Source organism: Choloepus didactylus, chromosome 11, assembly GCF_015220235.1.
Source record: "Choloepus didactylus isolate mChoDid1 chromosome 11, mChoDid1.pri, whole genome shotgun sequence".
NCBI classification, from domain to species: Eukaryota; Metazoa; Chordata; class Mammalia; order Pilosa; family Megalonychidae; genus Choloepus; species Choloepus didactylus.
The window spans coordinates 86,440,418-86,455,159 of NC_051317.1; the positions used below are offsets into that span (position 1 = coordinate 86,440,418).

At 37.3% G+C, this 14,742-nt stretch overlaps 1 protein-coding gene across 1 annotated transcript in view; it reads left to right on the top strand.

Moving 5' to 3' along the window:
• NDUFAF2 (NADH:ubiquinone oxidoreductase complex assembly factor 2) overlaps positions 1-14,742 on the top strand; it is a 231,034-nt gene that overhangs the window by 164,213 nt on the left and 52,079 nt on the right. The window contains exon 3 of the mRNA XM_037798730.1: positions 11,234-11,274. Within this exon, the coding sequence (XP_037654658.1) occupies positions 11,234-11,274 (41 nt within the window). The remainder of the gene's footprint in view (positions 1-11,233; positions 11,275-14,742) is intronic.

Consider the following 14,742-nt stretch of genomic DNA (forward strand, 5'->3'; position numbering starts at 1 on the left):
AATGTGTTGTAATAGATTGATTTTCTTACGTTGAACCATCCTTGCATGCCTGGAATGAACCCCACTTGGTCATGGTGTATGATTTTTTTAATGTGTCTTTGGATTCGATTTGCAAGTGTTTTGTTGAGAATTTTTGCATCTATATTCATTAGGGAGAAAGGCCTGTAGTTTTCCTTTTTTGTAGCATCTTTGCCTGATTTTGGTAACAGATTGATGTTAGCTTCATAAAATGAGTTAGGTAGTGTTCCATTTTCTTTGATGTTTTGAAAGAGTTTAAGTAAGATTGGTGTCAGTTCTTTTTGGAAAGTTTGGTAGAATACCCCTGTGAAGCCATCTGGTCCTGGGCATTTATTTGTGGGAAGCTTTTTGATGACTGATTGGATCTCTTTGCTTGTGATTGGTTGGTTGGGATCTTCTGTTTCTTCTCTGGTCAGTTTAGGTTGTTCATATGTTTCCAGGAAATTGTCCATTTCCTCTACATTATCCACTTTGTTGGCATACAGTTGTTCATAGTATCCTCTTATAATTTTTTCGGGATCCACAGTAATGTCACCTTTCTCATTCATTATTTTGTTTATATTGGTCTTCTCTCTTTTTGATTTTGTCAGTCTGTCTAGGGGCTTGTCAATTTATTATCTTTTCAAAAAACCAACTTTTGGTGTTATTTATTCTCTCTACTGTTTTTTTGTTCTCTATGCTATTTATTTCTGCTTTAATCCTTGTTAATTCTTTTCTTCTACTTGGTTTAGGACTGGTTTGCTGTTCATTTTCTAGCTTCTTCAGTTGATCCATTAGTTCTTTGATTTTGGCTCTTTCTTCCTTTTTAATGTTTGCATTTAGTGCTATAAATTTCCCCCTCAGTACCGCTTTTGCTGCATCCCATAGGTTTTGGTATGTTGTGTTTTCATTTTCATTCATGTCTATATATTTAGCAATTTCTCTTGCTGTTTCTTCTTTAACTGACTGATTGTTTAGGAGCATGTTGTTTAACCTCCAGGTATTTGTGAATTTTCTAAGTCTCAGATAGTTATTGACTTCTAATTGTATTCGATTGTGGTCAGAGAATGTGCTTTGAATAATTTCAATTTTTTTTTTTAATTTATTGAGGCTTGTTTTATGTCCCAGCATATGATCTATTCTGGAGAAAGTTCCATGAGCACTAGAGAAGAATGTGTATACTGGTGATTTGGGATGTAATGTTCTATATATGTCTGTTAAATCCAAATCATTTATCAGATTGTTTGGGTTTTCGGTTTCCTTATTGGTCTTCTGTCTGGTTGATCTGTCTATAGGAGAGAGTGATGTGTTGAGGTCTCCCACAATTATTGTGGAAGCATCAATTGCTTCCTTTAGTTTTGCCAGTGTTTGTCTCATGTATTTTGTGGCACCTTGATTGGGTGCATAGAGATTTATGATTGTTATTTCTTCTTGTTGAATTGCCCCTTTTATTAGTATGTAGTGGCCTTCTTTGTCTCTCATAACATCCTTGCATTTAAAGTCCATTTTATCTGAGATTAGTTTTGCTACTCATGCTTTCTTTTGGCTGTAGCATGCATGAAACATTTTTTTCCATCGTTTCACTTTCAATTTCTTTATGTCCCTGTGTCTAAGATGAGTCTCTTGTATGCAAGATATTGAAGGTTTATTTTTTTTAACCATTCTGCCAATCTATATCTTTTGATTGGGAAGTTTAATCCATTTACATGCAATGTTATTACTGTGAAGTCATTTCTTGAATCAGCCATCTTATCCTTTGGTTTATGTTTGTCAGATATATTTTTTCCCTCTCTCTATTAATGTCCTTTAACGTACCCATACTGAGTCTCTTTAGTAGTAAACCTTTCTCCATATCTCTCTGTCCTTTCTTTGTTTCTCTGTCTGTAGGGCTCCCTTTAGTATCTCCAGTAGGGCAGGTCTCTTGTTAGCAAATTCTCTCAGCATTTGTTTGTCTATGAAAAATTTAAGCTCTCCCTCAAATTTGAAGAAGGGTTTTGTTGGATAAAGTATTCTTGGTTGGCAATTTTTCTCCCTTAGAATTTTAAATATGTCATGCCACTGCTTTCTTGCCTCTATGGTGGCTGCTGAGTAGTCACTACTTAGTCTTGTGCTGTTTCCTTTGTATGTGGTGAAGTGCTTTTCTCTTGCTGCTTTCAGAAGTTGCTCCTTCTCTTCAGTATTTGGCAGCATGATCAGAATATGTCTTGGAGTGGGTTTATTTGGATTTATGCTATTTGGAGTTCACTGGGCATTTATGATTTGTGTATTTTATGGTGTTTAGAAGATTTGGGAAGTTTTCCCCAACAATTTCTTTGAATACTCTTTCTAGACCTTCACCATTCTCTTCCCATTCTGGAACACCAATGAGTCTTATATGTGGACATTTTTTATTATCTATCATATCCCTGAGGTCCGTTTTAATTTTTTCAATTTTTTTCCACATTCTTTCTTTTGTTCTTTCATTTTCCATTCGGTCATCTTCCAGGTCACTGATTCACTGCTCACCTTCCTCTAGTCTTGTACTATGAGTATCCAGAATCATTTTAATTGGTCAGCAGTTTCTTTTATTTCCATAAGATCATCAATTTTTTTATTTACTCTTGCAATTTCTTCTTTATGCTCTTCTAGGGTCTTCTTCATGTCCTTTATATCCTGTGTGATTCTCTCATTGTTCTTCTTTAGTTCTTTGATTGATTAATTGCTGTAACTACTCTGTCTCCTCTGATCTTTTGATTTGGGTGTTTGGGCTTGGGTTATCCACAGCGTCTGGTTTTTCATATGCTTTAACATTTTCTGTTGTTTTTGGCATCTTGGCATTTGCTTAACTTGATAGGGTTCTTTTAGGGTATGTAGACTGATTCAAACCCTTATCTCTAATTTGTCAGTTCTACAGCTTCATGGAGTACACTTTCTCTAACTAACCAGCAGGTGGTGTCCGCAAGCCACCTATTCCCCTCAAGGCAGTTCTCCCCCACTTTATCTTTGTGGTGAGTGGGGGTGTGAGTCTTGTGGGGTCCAATTGGTGCACCAAGCTTGCGTGTGTAGTTGGTGTTGCCCGCCCTGCATATGGGACATGTGTCTGAGTGGTTAGGGAGGGGGGGCAGCTTTAATAATCATATCTCCCAGGTGTTCCCGGAGATTTAAAGCTGTTGCAATAGTCTAATCCTTCAGTTCAGTCTTGCCACAGTTTGTCTCTGCCACTGACCCACAAGTCCTTGATACTGGTGTATGGTCCCTGGGACTTGCGAGTGAGTCCCTCTTCCAAGCAGTGTACTCCTAGGTCCTCTGCTGAGGGACAACTGTGCTATGTCACAAGTGAGTGCCATCCCCCAAGGGAGGTTCTGGGCTGCAGGGGTGTGTAGGGGCATTCCCATTCTGCTGAAAGGATGGCTGAATGGGGCATGTTAATTTCCCCCTTTTCACACAGCTCCGGGACAATTAGCTGAGGGTATGGGAAAGGCTATTGTCCACACCCGATATTGTGGTGTGTGTGTGTGTTGTTGGAAACACTTCCCATCACACTGGGTTGTTTGAGGCAGCTCTGGGCTGTGGCGCTGGTGCCAGGCACAAGCGTTCCCTGCCCACCGGGAAGGTGGCTGTAAGGGGACACCCCCCTTTTCTTGGGAAGTTGTGGTGTTTAGCGAATTTTCTCAGCCACTGGACTTGTTGCCTTGTGTCTCAGAGCTCTCTTAACTCTACTCTTGTCTGGGCCCAAATTGCAAGACTTGGAGGCTTCCTGTAATGGGCTTCTTAGAGTAATTGTTTTAGAAAAAGAGAAAAAGATTTTTTTTTAAAAAAAGGGCCCTCATTGCAGATCTAATGGGCTATTGAAATGCTAAGAGACAAGGAGATTAGGGCCATTAAGGAACAATCAAGAAAGCAGAAAAATCAGCTCTTCAGACAAGGAAACTCAGCCTTCTGGATTTGCATATTAGCCTGACTCTGCCTGAGCCCTGCCCTACCCCATTCTATGTTCACCAGAACTCCAGAAAGTCTCTGTTTTAATTTTTGGGTTTTCTTTTCTGTTTTTGCTAGCCCTATCTTCTCTCCACCGGGCTGACTGCTCCCAAATTCTCCAGTGTCTGGGCTCAGTGTAGCTATGTTTGGAGTTTGGATCAGCCATCTGAGGTTTCAACAAGAGCCGCAACTGCATTTCTCCCTCCTCATTCCCAGCACTGACGGCCCCTCCTCCCACGTAATTGAGCTTGGCAGGGAGGGGCATGGGTCCCCTGGCTGTGAGAGCTTACAAATTTCGTTGATCTCAGCTGTTCCACACTTTCGTGAGTTTTGTATGAAGTATGCCCAAAGTCAAATTGCTCTCCGGTGTCCAGTCCACACAGGAGTAACTAAAACCTACACCTCACCTCTCCACCATCTCCCCCCCAGCCCCCGGATTGACTTTTATAAAGGGGATTTATTAGGTTACACATTTACAGTTCCAGGGCCATTAAAGTGTTCAATAAAAAAGGCCTGGCATCTGGAGCACCTCTCAGCTGGGAAGGGATGTGGCTGGTGTCTGTTGGTCCTTTGCTCCTGGGTCCTGGTTTCAAAAAAGGCTTTCTGGTGAAATCACTGCCCTCCCCCCTACGTGGGATCAGACACCCAGGGAAGTGAATCTCCCTGACAACGTGGAATATGACTCCCAGGGAGGAATGTAGACCTGGCACCGTGGGACGGAGAACATCTTCTTGACCAAAAGGGGGATGTGAAAGGAAATGAAATAAGCTTCAGTGGCAGAGAGATTCCAAAAGGAGCCGAGAGGTCACTCTGGTGGGCACTCTTATGCACACTTTAGACAACCCTTTTTAGGTTCTAAAGAATTGGGGTAGCTGGTGGTGGATACCTGAAACTATCAAACTACAACCCAGAACCCATGAATCTCGAAGACAGTTGTATAAAAATGTAGCTTATGAGGGGTGACAATGGGATTGGGAAAGCCATAAGGACCAAACACCACTTTGTCTAGTTTATGGATGGATGTGTAGAAAAGTAGGGGAGGGAAACAGACAGACAAAGGTACCCAGTGTTCTTTTTTACTTCAATTGCTCTTTTTCACTCTAATTATTATTCATGTTATTTTTGTGTGTGTGCTAATGAAGGTGTCAGGGATTGATTTAGGTGATGAATGTACAACTATGTAATGGTACTGTAAACAATCGAAAGTACAATTTGTTTTGTATGACTGCGTGGTATGTGAATATATCTCAATAAAATGATGATTTAAAAAAAAAATAAATAAATAAATTACACTGTTTGTAAAAAAAAAAAAAAAAAAAAGGCTTTCTCCAAAATGTCTGTGGGCTTCTATCTCTCTTAGCTTCTCTCTCATCCTCTGTGTATCCTTGCTAGTTGTCCCAGGGCATTTCTCTCCAGGCATCTGGGGGTCCTCTTTTAGCTTCTCCGGGGCAAACTCTGGGCTTCATCTCTTAGCTTAGCATCCTCAGATGTTCTTCTGTCTGCATCTCCCAGGGTCTCCAAGTGTCTGGGTCTCTGTCGGTCCTTAGCTTCTCCCAGGGGCAAACTCTGGATTATATAACTTAGCTTCTCTCCAAATGTCTCTCACAGCTTCTCTGAGCTCCTTGTTTCTGTGAGGTCTCTTAAAAGACTCTAGTGATCTAATTAAGACCCACCTGTAATGGGCGGTATCACACCTCCATGGAAATGATCTAATCAAAAGTTCTTACCTACAGTTTGGTGGGTCACATCTCCATGGAACACTCAATCAAAAGGTTCCACCTTAATCAAAAGACTAGTAAGTATGCCTCCACAAGATTTCATTAAAGAACATGGCTTTTGTGGGGGGCATAATAGATTGAAACCAGCACACTACCCTTATCCTATAACCTAGAATTTATACTCCTAGGTGAATGAATGAATGAATGAATGGAGAGTGGAAGGAAGAAAGGAAGGAAGGAAAGATGAAGGGAGGGAGGAGGGAAGAAGGGAGGAAGGAAGATTTGTACTCAAATTGTTCATAGGAATTTTATCCATAATAGCCCCAAATTGAAAAACTCTCAAATATCCAACAAGTGAATGGACAAACTGTCATATTTCCATATGGTAGAATGCTATTCAGCTACAAAATGAACTGCTGATGTTCTCACTGTATTAGTTATTTATTGCTGCATATCAATATTACCACAAACTTAGCAATTTAAAACAACACACACTTATTATCTCACAGTTTCTGTGGATTACAAGTCCAGGCACAGCTTAACTGGTTTCTTTATTTAGGGTCTCACAAATCTGTAATCAAGTTGCCAACCAGGGCTGGGTTCTCATCTAGAAGCTCAACTGGGAAGATTCCTCTTTCCCACCTGGGTGGTTGTTGGCAGCGTTCAGTTTCTTGTGGCTGTAGGTCTGAGAGCTTCAGGTTTTTGGTGTATGTTGACCAGAGGTTGCTGTAAGCTCCTAGAGATCACCAGCAGTTTCTTTCCACATGGAGTTCCCCAAATGGCCTCTTGCTTCCTTACAGCCAGCAAGGGGCAAAGAGACTCTGGTAAGATGGTTTCTACATTCTTATGTAACATAATAATGAATTCACGTACATTCCCTCACCTTTTCCATAGTCTCATGGTTAAAAGCAGTTCACGGGTCCTGGCCACACTCAAGGAAAGGAGATCATGCAGGGATGTGAACATGAGGGGTACGGGTCACAGAGTCTACCTAAAAGTCTGTTCATCACACAGTAACATGGATGAACCTCAAAAATATGTTGAATACAGTAAGCTCAACACAAAAGAGTACATACTGCAAGAGTCCATTTATATGAAATTCTAGATAAGGCAAAGCTACTCTACAGTGATAGAAAGCATATTACTCATTGCCTGTGGACTGTGGGTGGGTTGAACTGGGAGTTTGCTTCTAAACAGGCACTCAGGGACTTTTTGAGGTGATGAAATCGTTCTATTTACTGACTGGTGGTGGTCACAGGGTTGGATACATTTGTCCCAACTCATGGGAATGCACACTTAAAATGGCTTCATTGTATTGTATGTAAATTATATCTCAATCAAGTTGATTAAGAAAAAAAGAAGAGCCTTGGGCATGACAAAATTTGCAAGTTAAATATGCTAACTAAATCTAATAATGGCCTTAGGGTACACTTAGGGGTTAGTAATCAGAAAATGACTCATTTCATAATATATATCCTTTGAAGAATTTTCACAGTTTAAAAAAAATGTAGATTTCTTTATGAAGGTCTTTAGGAAGTGTCAACACTTAGCATCGGCAAAGATCATTTCTTTTTCAAAAGATGAGACTTAATTACATTCTCTTCTTTCCTTAAGTGAAGAAACCAACACATATTTCTAATGTAATACTTTTGGATGCAAACTATTGATAACCTTTCCATGATTTTAGTTCTCAATGATCATCTACTATATCTGGTGATAGAATGTCTGATTTATCTGAATTCCTGTTGGCAGTGCTTCTAAAATGGTATCAGCCATTTCCAGTGCCTATGGAGATTTCAAGAATGCATGCTTCGTAAAGTATTTTCCTGCTTGCTTCTTCTAGCCTCTTTTAGTGATTAATGGGAACTTTAATTTGCATGCCTGCTTTTATGTTCATTATAGTGTTATGTTCCAATAGAAGTATTAAAGTTCAGAGAAAATCTCATGCATTCTGATGAGAATGCAAATGAACATTGATGAAAGAATGTTAGGATTTTAAAGTACAAACTGTCCAGTAATCTTGCTAGATGCTATTCAAACAATGGTTACATTATAATGAGGAGTGATAAGAATCTACAATACAGATATAATTAAAAATTCATTATATGAGTTATAATTGAACAGAGGTTCGATTTCAGAAATTTTGAGGAGGGAAAATGTAGTGATTTGATATTAATGCTTGCTTCTATTCCTTCCTCCTCTAAACTTTTGACAACCTTCAGCAGGACATTTTCTTCTTTATATGTAGTTGTTGGGGGATAGGGGATGATTAATGAATGAGTGATCACATTGAAGATTTCCATCTGTAACCTTTCCTGGATACATAACAAACAGGGAATGGGTATCAACTGTCATCTAAAAAAGAAATTTCAAGTATCTGATTATTATAAAATTGTAAAAACATTTATTTTTGCAGTTGTATTTATTTATCTATATACAGCGAAGATCTTTTTTTCTAGGGCCATTGAAAATTGAACCTAGGGAAATCCCTTATATCTTTTCCTTAGGGAGTAGTGTCCCTGAGAATGAATAGACCAGATTATACTTAATACATTCAGTATCTGAGTTCTGTGGAATTCTTACATTTTTGAATGAATTTTATGAACTTAGGTAAAACCAGTAAGCTTTGGAAAATTTGTATCCGAGTTTCCCCAGCCTCTTTATCTACCTTAGATTTTTTTTAATGATTTAGAGTCTATTGAAGTATTTTCCTTTCTCCACTCTTACAAGAAAACTGAAATGTTGTTTTACAGACTCATCAGTAGTACGCATTGTTATTTTGAGTTGTTTTTCTCATGGTAGTAGTACATGTGAATTACGCCATTATACTTTTTCAGCATGATCTTATACCCACTGGTATGTATTCATAGGCAGTAGAATACCTGATCATCATTAGTAAAAAGTATACTAGTTAATAGAGATTTTTGTTTTAGATAATATGAATGTTTTTTAATCAAGTTGTATGGTTGTTCCTAAAGGGATTATACTTAATAGTAGTCCTGTCACAATGGTTGGCAAACTTTCTGTAAAGAGACAGATGGTAAATATTTTAAGCTTTGCGTATCATAAGGTCCTTCATACAGCCATTCAACTCTGCTGCTGAAGCACAAAACCAGACATAGATAATATGTAAACAAATGAGTGTGGCTTGTCCAATAAATCTTTATTTATGGACATCAACATTTTAATTCTATGTAATTTTCATGTGTCATGAAATAATGTTCTTTAGATTTTTTTCAACCATTCTTAACTTGTACGAACACAGGCAGTGGGCTGGAATTAGTTTGCATGCTATATCGTGTGCCAACCCCTGCCCTAGCAATTGACTTTTCTGAATTAACTTTCTAATCTAAATTAAAACTAAACATTTACTGCTTCAAACCTTTTACAGGTACATGATTCATATTGAATTATTTTAAAAGAAGCCTCTTTTCTAAAAACAAAAAAGCCATAAAATACAGATAAGAAACTTTTGTTTTGACCATAAAGAAGATGAAAATTCCATAAACCACTTATTTCCTTTGCTGCATAGAGGAATCTTGGTATTACAGGTTTTTCTAATACAGGCCCACATCCCATTACAATATTTTTATAGTGGAAGTATTTATTCAACAGCTGTATTAAGTATCTACTCTTTCAAGGCATTTAGGTAATAGAAAAATAAATCTCCCAGGGGTGCATTCTGCCCTAGACAACCCTACAGCCTAACAAGGGACATAAGACTTACACAAGCTGTGGTTAGAAATAGGCCAAATAGGCATGGGAGCTAAGAGAAAATGCAGAAAAGAATAGTAGGATAGAGGATCAGAAACAGGAGTAAAGAAAGCAAAATGCTGGGACTGCATTGGAAATACGTGTATAGGATTCATACAAGAGAGAACAGAACAGGGAGAAATGACTAATCTCAAATCCACAGTCGAAATTTGCTATTTCCCACCTCCACAGCCATTCAGTGATCTGCTTGTCATGAGGACGAGTCCTGGTACTATTACTTGGATAACAAAAGGCAAGCCGGTCAGAAGAGAGGGTGGCTGGTCAATGGACAGAGCTCAGAGTTGATAGAGCTAGAAGCAACCATGGCTTGATTCCCATGTCTGCCACTTGCAAATGTGGCCTTGGGCAAATTACTTAATCTCTCTGAGCCTCAGTTTCCCAATCTGTAAAATGGGGTCAGTAATTTTTATTTTCTGACCTGTAGTAAGAGCTGCAACCTATTTCTCTTCGTAGTTTAGTGTTTTTTGCATGTTGCTCACTAAAGTTGGAGTGACTACTTAGTAAAGTATGATGGTTTTGGGAGCCTGAGACAGAGTTAGACCAGGATTCAAATCCCACCATTACTACTTAATGTTTAAACTTGGGAAAATTACTTAATATCTCTGCAAAGTAAGGACAGCTTACAATTTTTTTGAGGATCAAATCAACCAAAGTGATAAAATACAGTTTCTCTTACTTTTTTTTTTTTGTTAGAGCAGTTGTAGGTTTACAGAAAAATCATGCAGAAAATACAGAGTTCCCATAAACCACCCCACCCCACACACACCATATTTTCCTACAATATATTTTCTCACAGTCCTCTGTATATTCTTATAGGCCAAACAGACATTATTTTTGAAATCTGTGTTATAAAAAATGTAGGTTTATATAATAATAGTAATAAATTTGAGTGCATATTTTATTCCAGGCCCTGAGCTAAGCTTTTATATGTGTTTTATCTCATACAACTTTTACAACAATAGATATTATTATAATCTCTATTTAGGAATGGGGAGTCATGCTTAGAAAATTTAAAAACATGCCCTAGATGAAACACTAGTAAAACAGCTGGGATTTGAACCCAGAAAATTTGACTTTAGAACCTACTCTCTTAAGCACTATATTATACTGTCTTTCATGTGTTCTAGTACATTTCCCTGGAAACAGCTGCCCCACTCCCTTCCCATTTATATAAAGCATCTAACACAGTGCGCAGTTCCCAATAGGCACTTAACAAATGTGGGCTCTTTATACCTCTGCAGCTCATCTCCTAAGCATTGGAGGAAAGGCCTGATAATGCTCACAACCAAGGAGGTAGGCAGCTTGCTGGAATAGAGCAGAAGAGAAATCTCTGTAAATGAAAACTTTTCCAAGTCCCTTCCTTTATAAATCGAGCAATAGCTAATTCCAGGGTAATAGAATTTTGATATTGCCTTGAAGATTATTGTATTGTGATTTGGCCTATATGCTGTAAATACTCTGAATTGAACTCAGACAGTTACATGAGGTATAACTGTGAAGACATGAAACTGTCCCCTTTTTTTGTTCTCCCCATTGTTGTATTATTTTTTAATTACACAAATCACCACCTGACATTACATGTTGGTATGTTTATTTTCAGTACCCTTCTTCACTAATATATATGATACAGGACAGGAGGGACCACATCTGCCTGATTCACTGCTGTATTTCCAGTGCCTAAGTGGTATAAAGTACATCCTCAACAAATACTTGTTTTATGAGTGAATAAATAAATAAATGTTTGTGTACATTATGGAAAATTTTCATTTAAATATTTTTCTTTCTAGCTTGGATTAGAAGAACAAGAAAGATTCCACCTACTATGGAGGTAAGAATGCACAAGGAAAATCTTTAAATAACATGGGTTTATAATGCTGCGTTTCTCAGATTGGGGTTTGTCTTGCCAGGGTTAAATAAAACCTCAGAATAAATATGATGCATCTTCCCAAAATATTAATTTGACTTCACAAGAAATAATATTAAACATTGTTATAATAAAACAAATGTACATATTATGGATTCCAACGTAAAATTCATATACATTTTTAAAATAATAAAATTAAAATTAAAAACAAAATTAAAAATAAAACTTGTTAGAAAGTTTGGACTTGTAGCAGCTTGTATCTGGACATTTCTACAGAATCTTGAAAGCTCTCTGTGCTGATATGAATGCTTTGTTGGAAATGTTTGGAAAACATTGAATCTTTGGTCCTAACCAAATCATGCTTTGTTTGTTTTGCCCTTAGTTTTATATGTTTAACAAGTATGCTAAGAGACTTTCAATATAGAATAGCAAATAACATGAAACACAGTAATTAATAGTTGAATTTTTATTTCAAACTTGAAAAACTTTTAGTTTTGGTGATAAACAGAATAAAAAAGCAGAGAAATACTGTGGTATATGTGTGTTTATGTTAATAAACTTTTTATTGAAATATAATATAGCACTCAGAAAAGTATGCAGATCATAAATGTATAGCTCTTTGAATTATTACAAAGTGACTGCATCCAGATAAACCATCACACAAATCAACAGACAAAACATTACCAACAGATGTGCAGAAAAGTAGGGGAAGGAAACAAACAGACAAAGGTACCCAGTGTTCTTTTTTACTTCAATTGCTCTTTTTCACTCTAATTATTATTCTTGTTATTTTTGTGTGTGTGCTAATGAAGGTGTCAGGGATTGATTTAGGTGATGAATGTACAACTATGTAATGGTACTGTAAACAATCAAAAGTACAATTTGTTTTGTATGACTGCGTGGTATGTGAATATATCTCAATAAAATGATGATTAAAAAAAAAAAAAAAACATTACCAACATATGTCCTCCTAATCACTACCTACTCAGAGTTCCCCAAAGGTAACCACTATCTTGCCTTCTAACCTCAGAGAATAATTTTACCTGTTTTTGAACTTTATATAAATGGAATCATACAATAAGTACCTTTGTTGTCTGACTTCTTTTACACAATAACATGTTTGTGAGATTTATATACGTTGCTGGTTTGATTTGCTAAAGCTGCCAGAATGCAATATATCAGAAATGGATTGGCTTTTACAATGGGGGTTTATTAGTTCACAAATTTACAGTTCTAAGGCCATGAAAATATCCCAGTTAAGGCATCAACAGGAAGATACCTTCTCTGAAGAAAGGCTGATGGCATCTGGGGTTCTTCTGTCACATAGGAAGGCACATGGCTGTAGTCTGCTGGACCTTCTTTTCCAGGTTTAGCTTCTAATTTCTGTGGCTTTCTCCAAAATGTCTCTGGGTGTCTGTCTCTAAGCATCTCTGGGTCCTTCTTGCTTCTCCTGGGGCATTTTCTTTCTAAGCTCTCTCTCCATGAACTCTCTTAAAGGACTCCAATAAAGAATTAAGACTCACCTTGAATTGGGCAAGTCACATCTCCATGGAAACAATCTAGTCAAAAGGTCCCACCCACAATAGGTCTGCACCCACAAGAATGGATTAAAGGAACATGATGCTTTCTGGGGCACATAACAGTTCCAAACCAGCACAGTTGCTGTGTACAATAGTATTTTGTTGATTTTCACTGGCTTATTATTCTGTTATAGAACTATACCACAATTTACTTATCCAGTTATTACAGACAGATATTTGAGTTCTGTTTTAGTGAATGCATATTTTGCTGAATACAAGTATATATTTCGATTGAGAGGAGGGAATTTCGGGGTGATAGGATATGTGTACCAAACATTTGGTACCATCCTTGCACCAATTTACACTCTCACCAGTAGTGTATGAGAGTACTAATTCCTCCACATCCCTCTTAACACTTGGTATTCTCAGTCTTTTAAATTTTAGCTATTCTGCTCTGTGCATAGCAGTATCACATTTATGTTTCAATTTGCAATTTTCTGTTGACTAATGAGGTTGAACTTCTTTTTGTTTTTGTTCACCATTGTATATCAGCTCTTGTAATTTGTCTGGTCTAGTCTCTTGTCCATTTTTCTAGTCAGTTATCTTTTTTGTTTTTATTAGAGAAGTTGTAGGTTTATAGAAAAGTCGTGTAAAAAATACAGCATTCCCATATACTCCCCTACTGTTAACACTTTAGATTGGTGTGGTACCTTGTTACATTAGAAGAAAGAATATTAATTATTACTTTTAACCATAGTCCATAGTTTACATTACATTTATTTTTCCCATATACCAACCTATTATTAACACCTTGGAATAGTGTTGTTCATTGTTATAATTCATGAAAGAACATTCTTGCATTTGTACTGTTAACCACAGTCCACCCCATCTGCAACAGGGTTCACTGTGCTATACAGTCCTATGTTTTATCTTCTAACTTTCCATCTAGTGACGTACACAACCCAAAACCTCTCCTTTCAACCACATTCACAAACTTAATTGAGCTTTGTTAATTATACTCACAGTAATGTGCCACCATACCACTGTCCCTTTCCAAACATTTACAAACAACTTAAATAGAAATTCTGCACAAATTAAGCATCATGTCCCCATTCTCTACCCCATTCTAACCCTATGACTTATATTTTACATTCTAACTTTATGAGTTTGCTTATTATAATTAGTTCATATCAATGAGATCATACAATATTTGTCCTTTTGTATCTGCTTATTTCACTCAACATAATGTCCTCCAGGTCATCCATGTTGTTGTGTAAATCAGGGCTTCATTCCTTCTTACAGTTGAATACTATTCCCAACATATTGTTTATACATTCCTTGGTTGATGGACACTTGGGTTGCTTCCATCTTTTGGCAATTGTGACTAATGCTGCTATGAACATCGGTGTGCAAATGTCTATTAGTGTTCCTGTTTTCAGTTCTTCTGGGTTTATACCTAGCAGCAGGACTGCCAGATCATATGGCAATTCTAGACTTAGTTTCCTGAGGAACCGCCAAACTGTGTTCCACAGCAGCTGCACCATTCTACATTCCCACCACCAGTTCCTATTTCCTCACATTCTGTCCAATGCTGGTAGTTTTCTGTTTGTTTGTTTGTTTTAATAGTGGCCATTCTGGTTGGTGTAAAATATCTCATTGTGGTTTTGATTTGCATTTCCCTGATAGCTGTGTTGTTGAGTATCTTATGTGCTTTTTAGCTATTTGGACTTCTTCTTTGGAAAAACGTCTATTCACGTCTTTTGCCCAATTTTTAATTGGGTTGTTTGTCTTCTTATTGTTGAGTTAGAGGGTATCTTTATATAGTCTGGATAGTAAATCCTTATTGGACATGTGATTTCCAAATATTTGCTCCCATTATATAGGTTGCCTTTTATTTTCTTAGCCAAGTCCT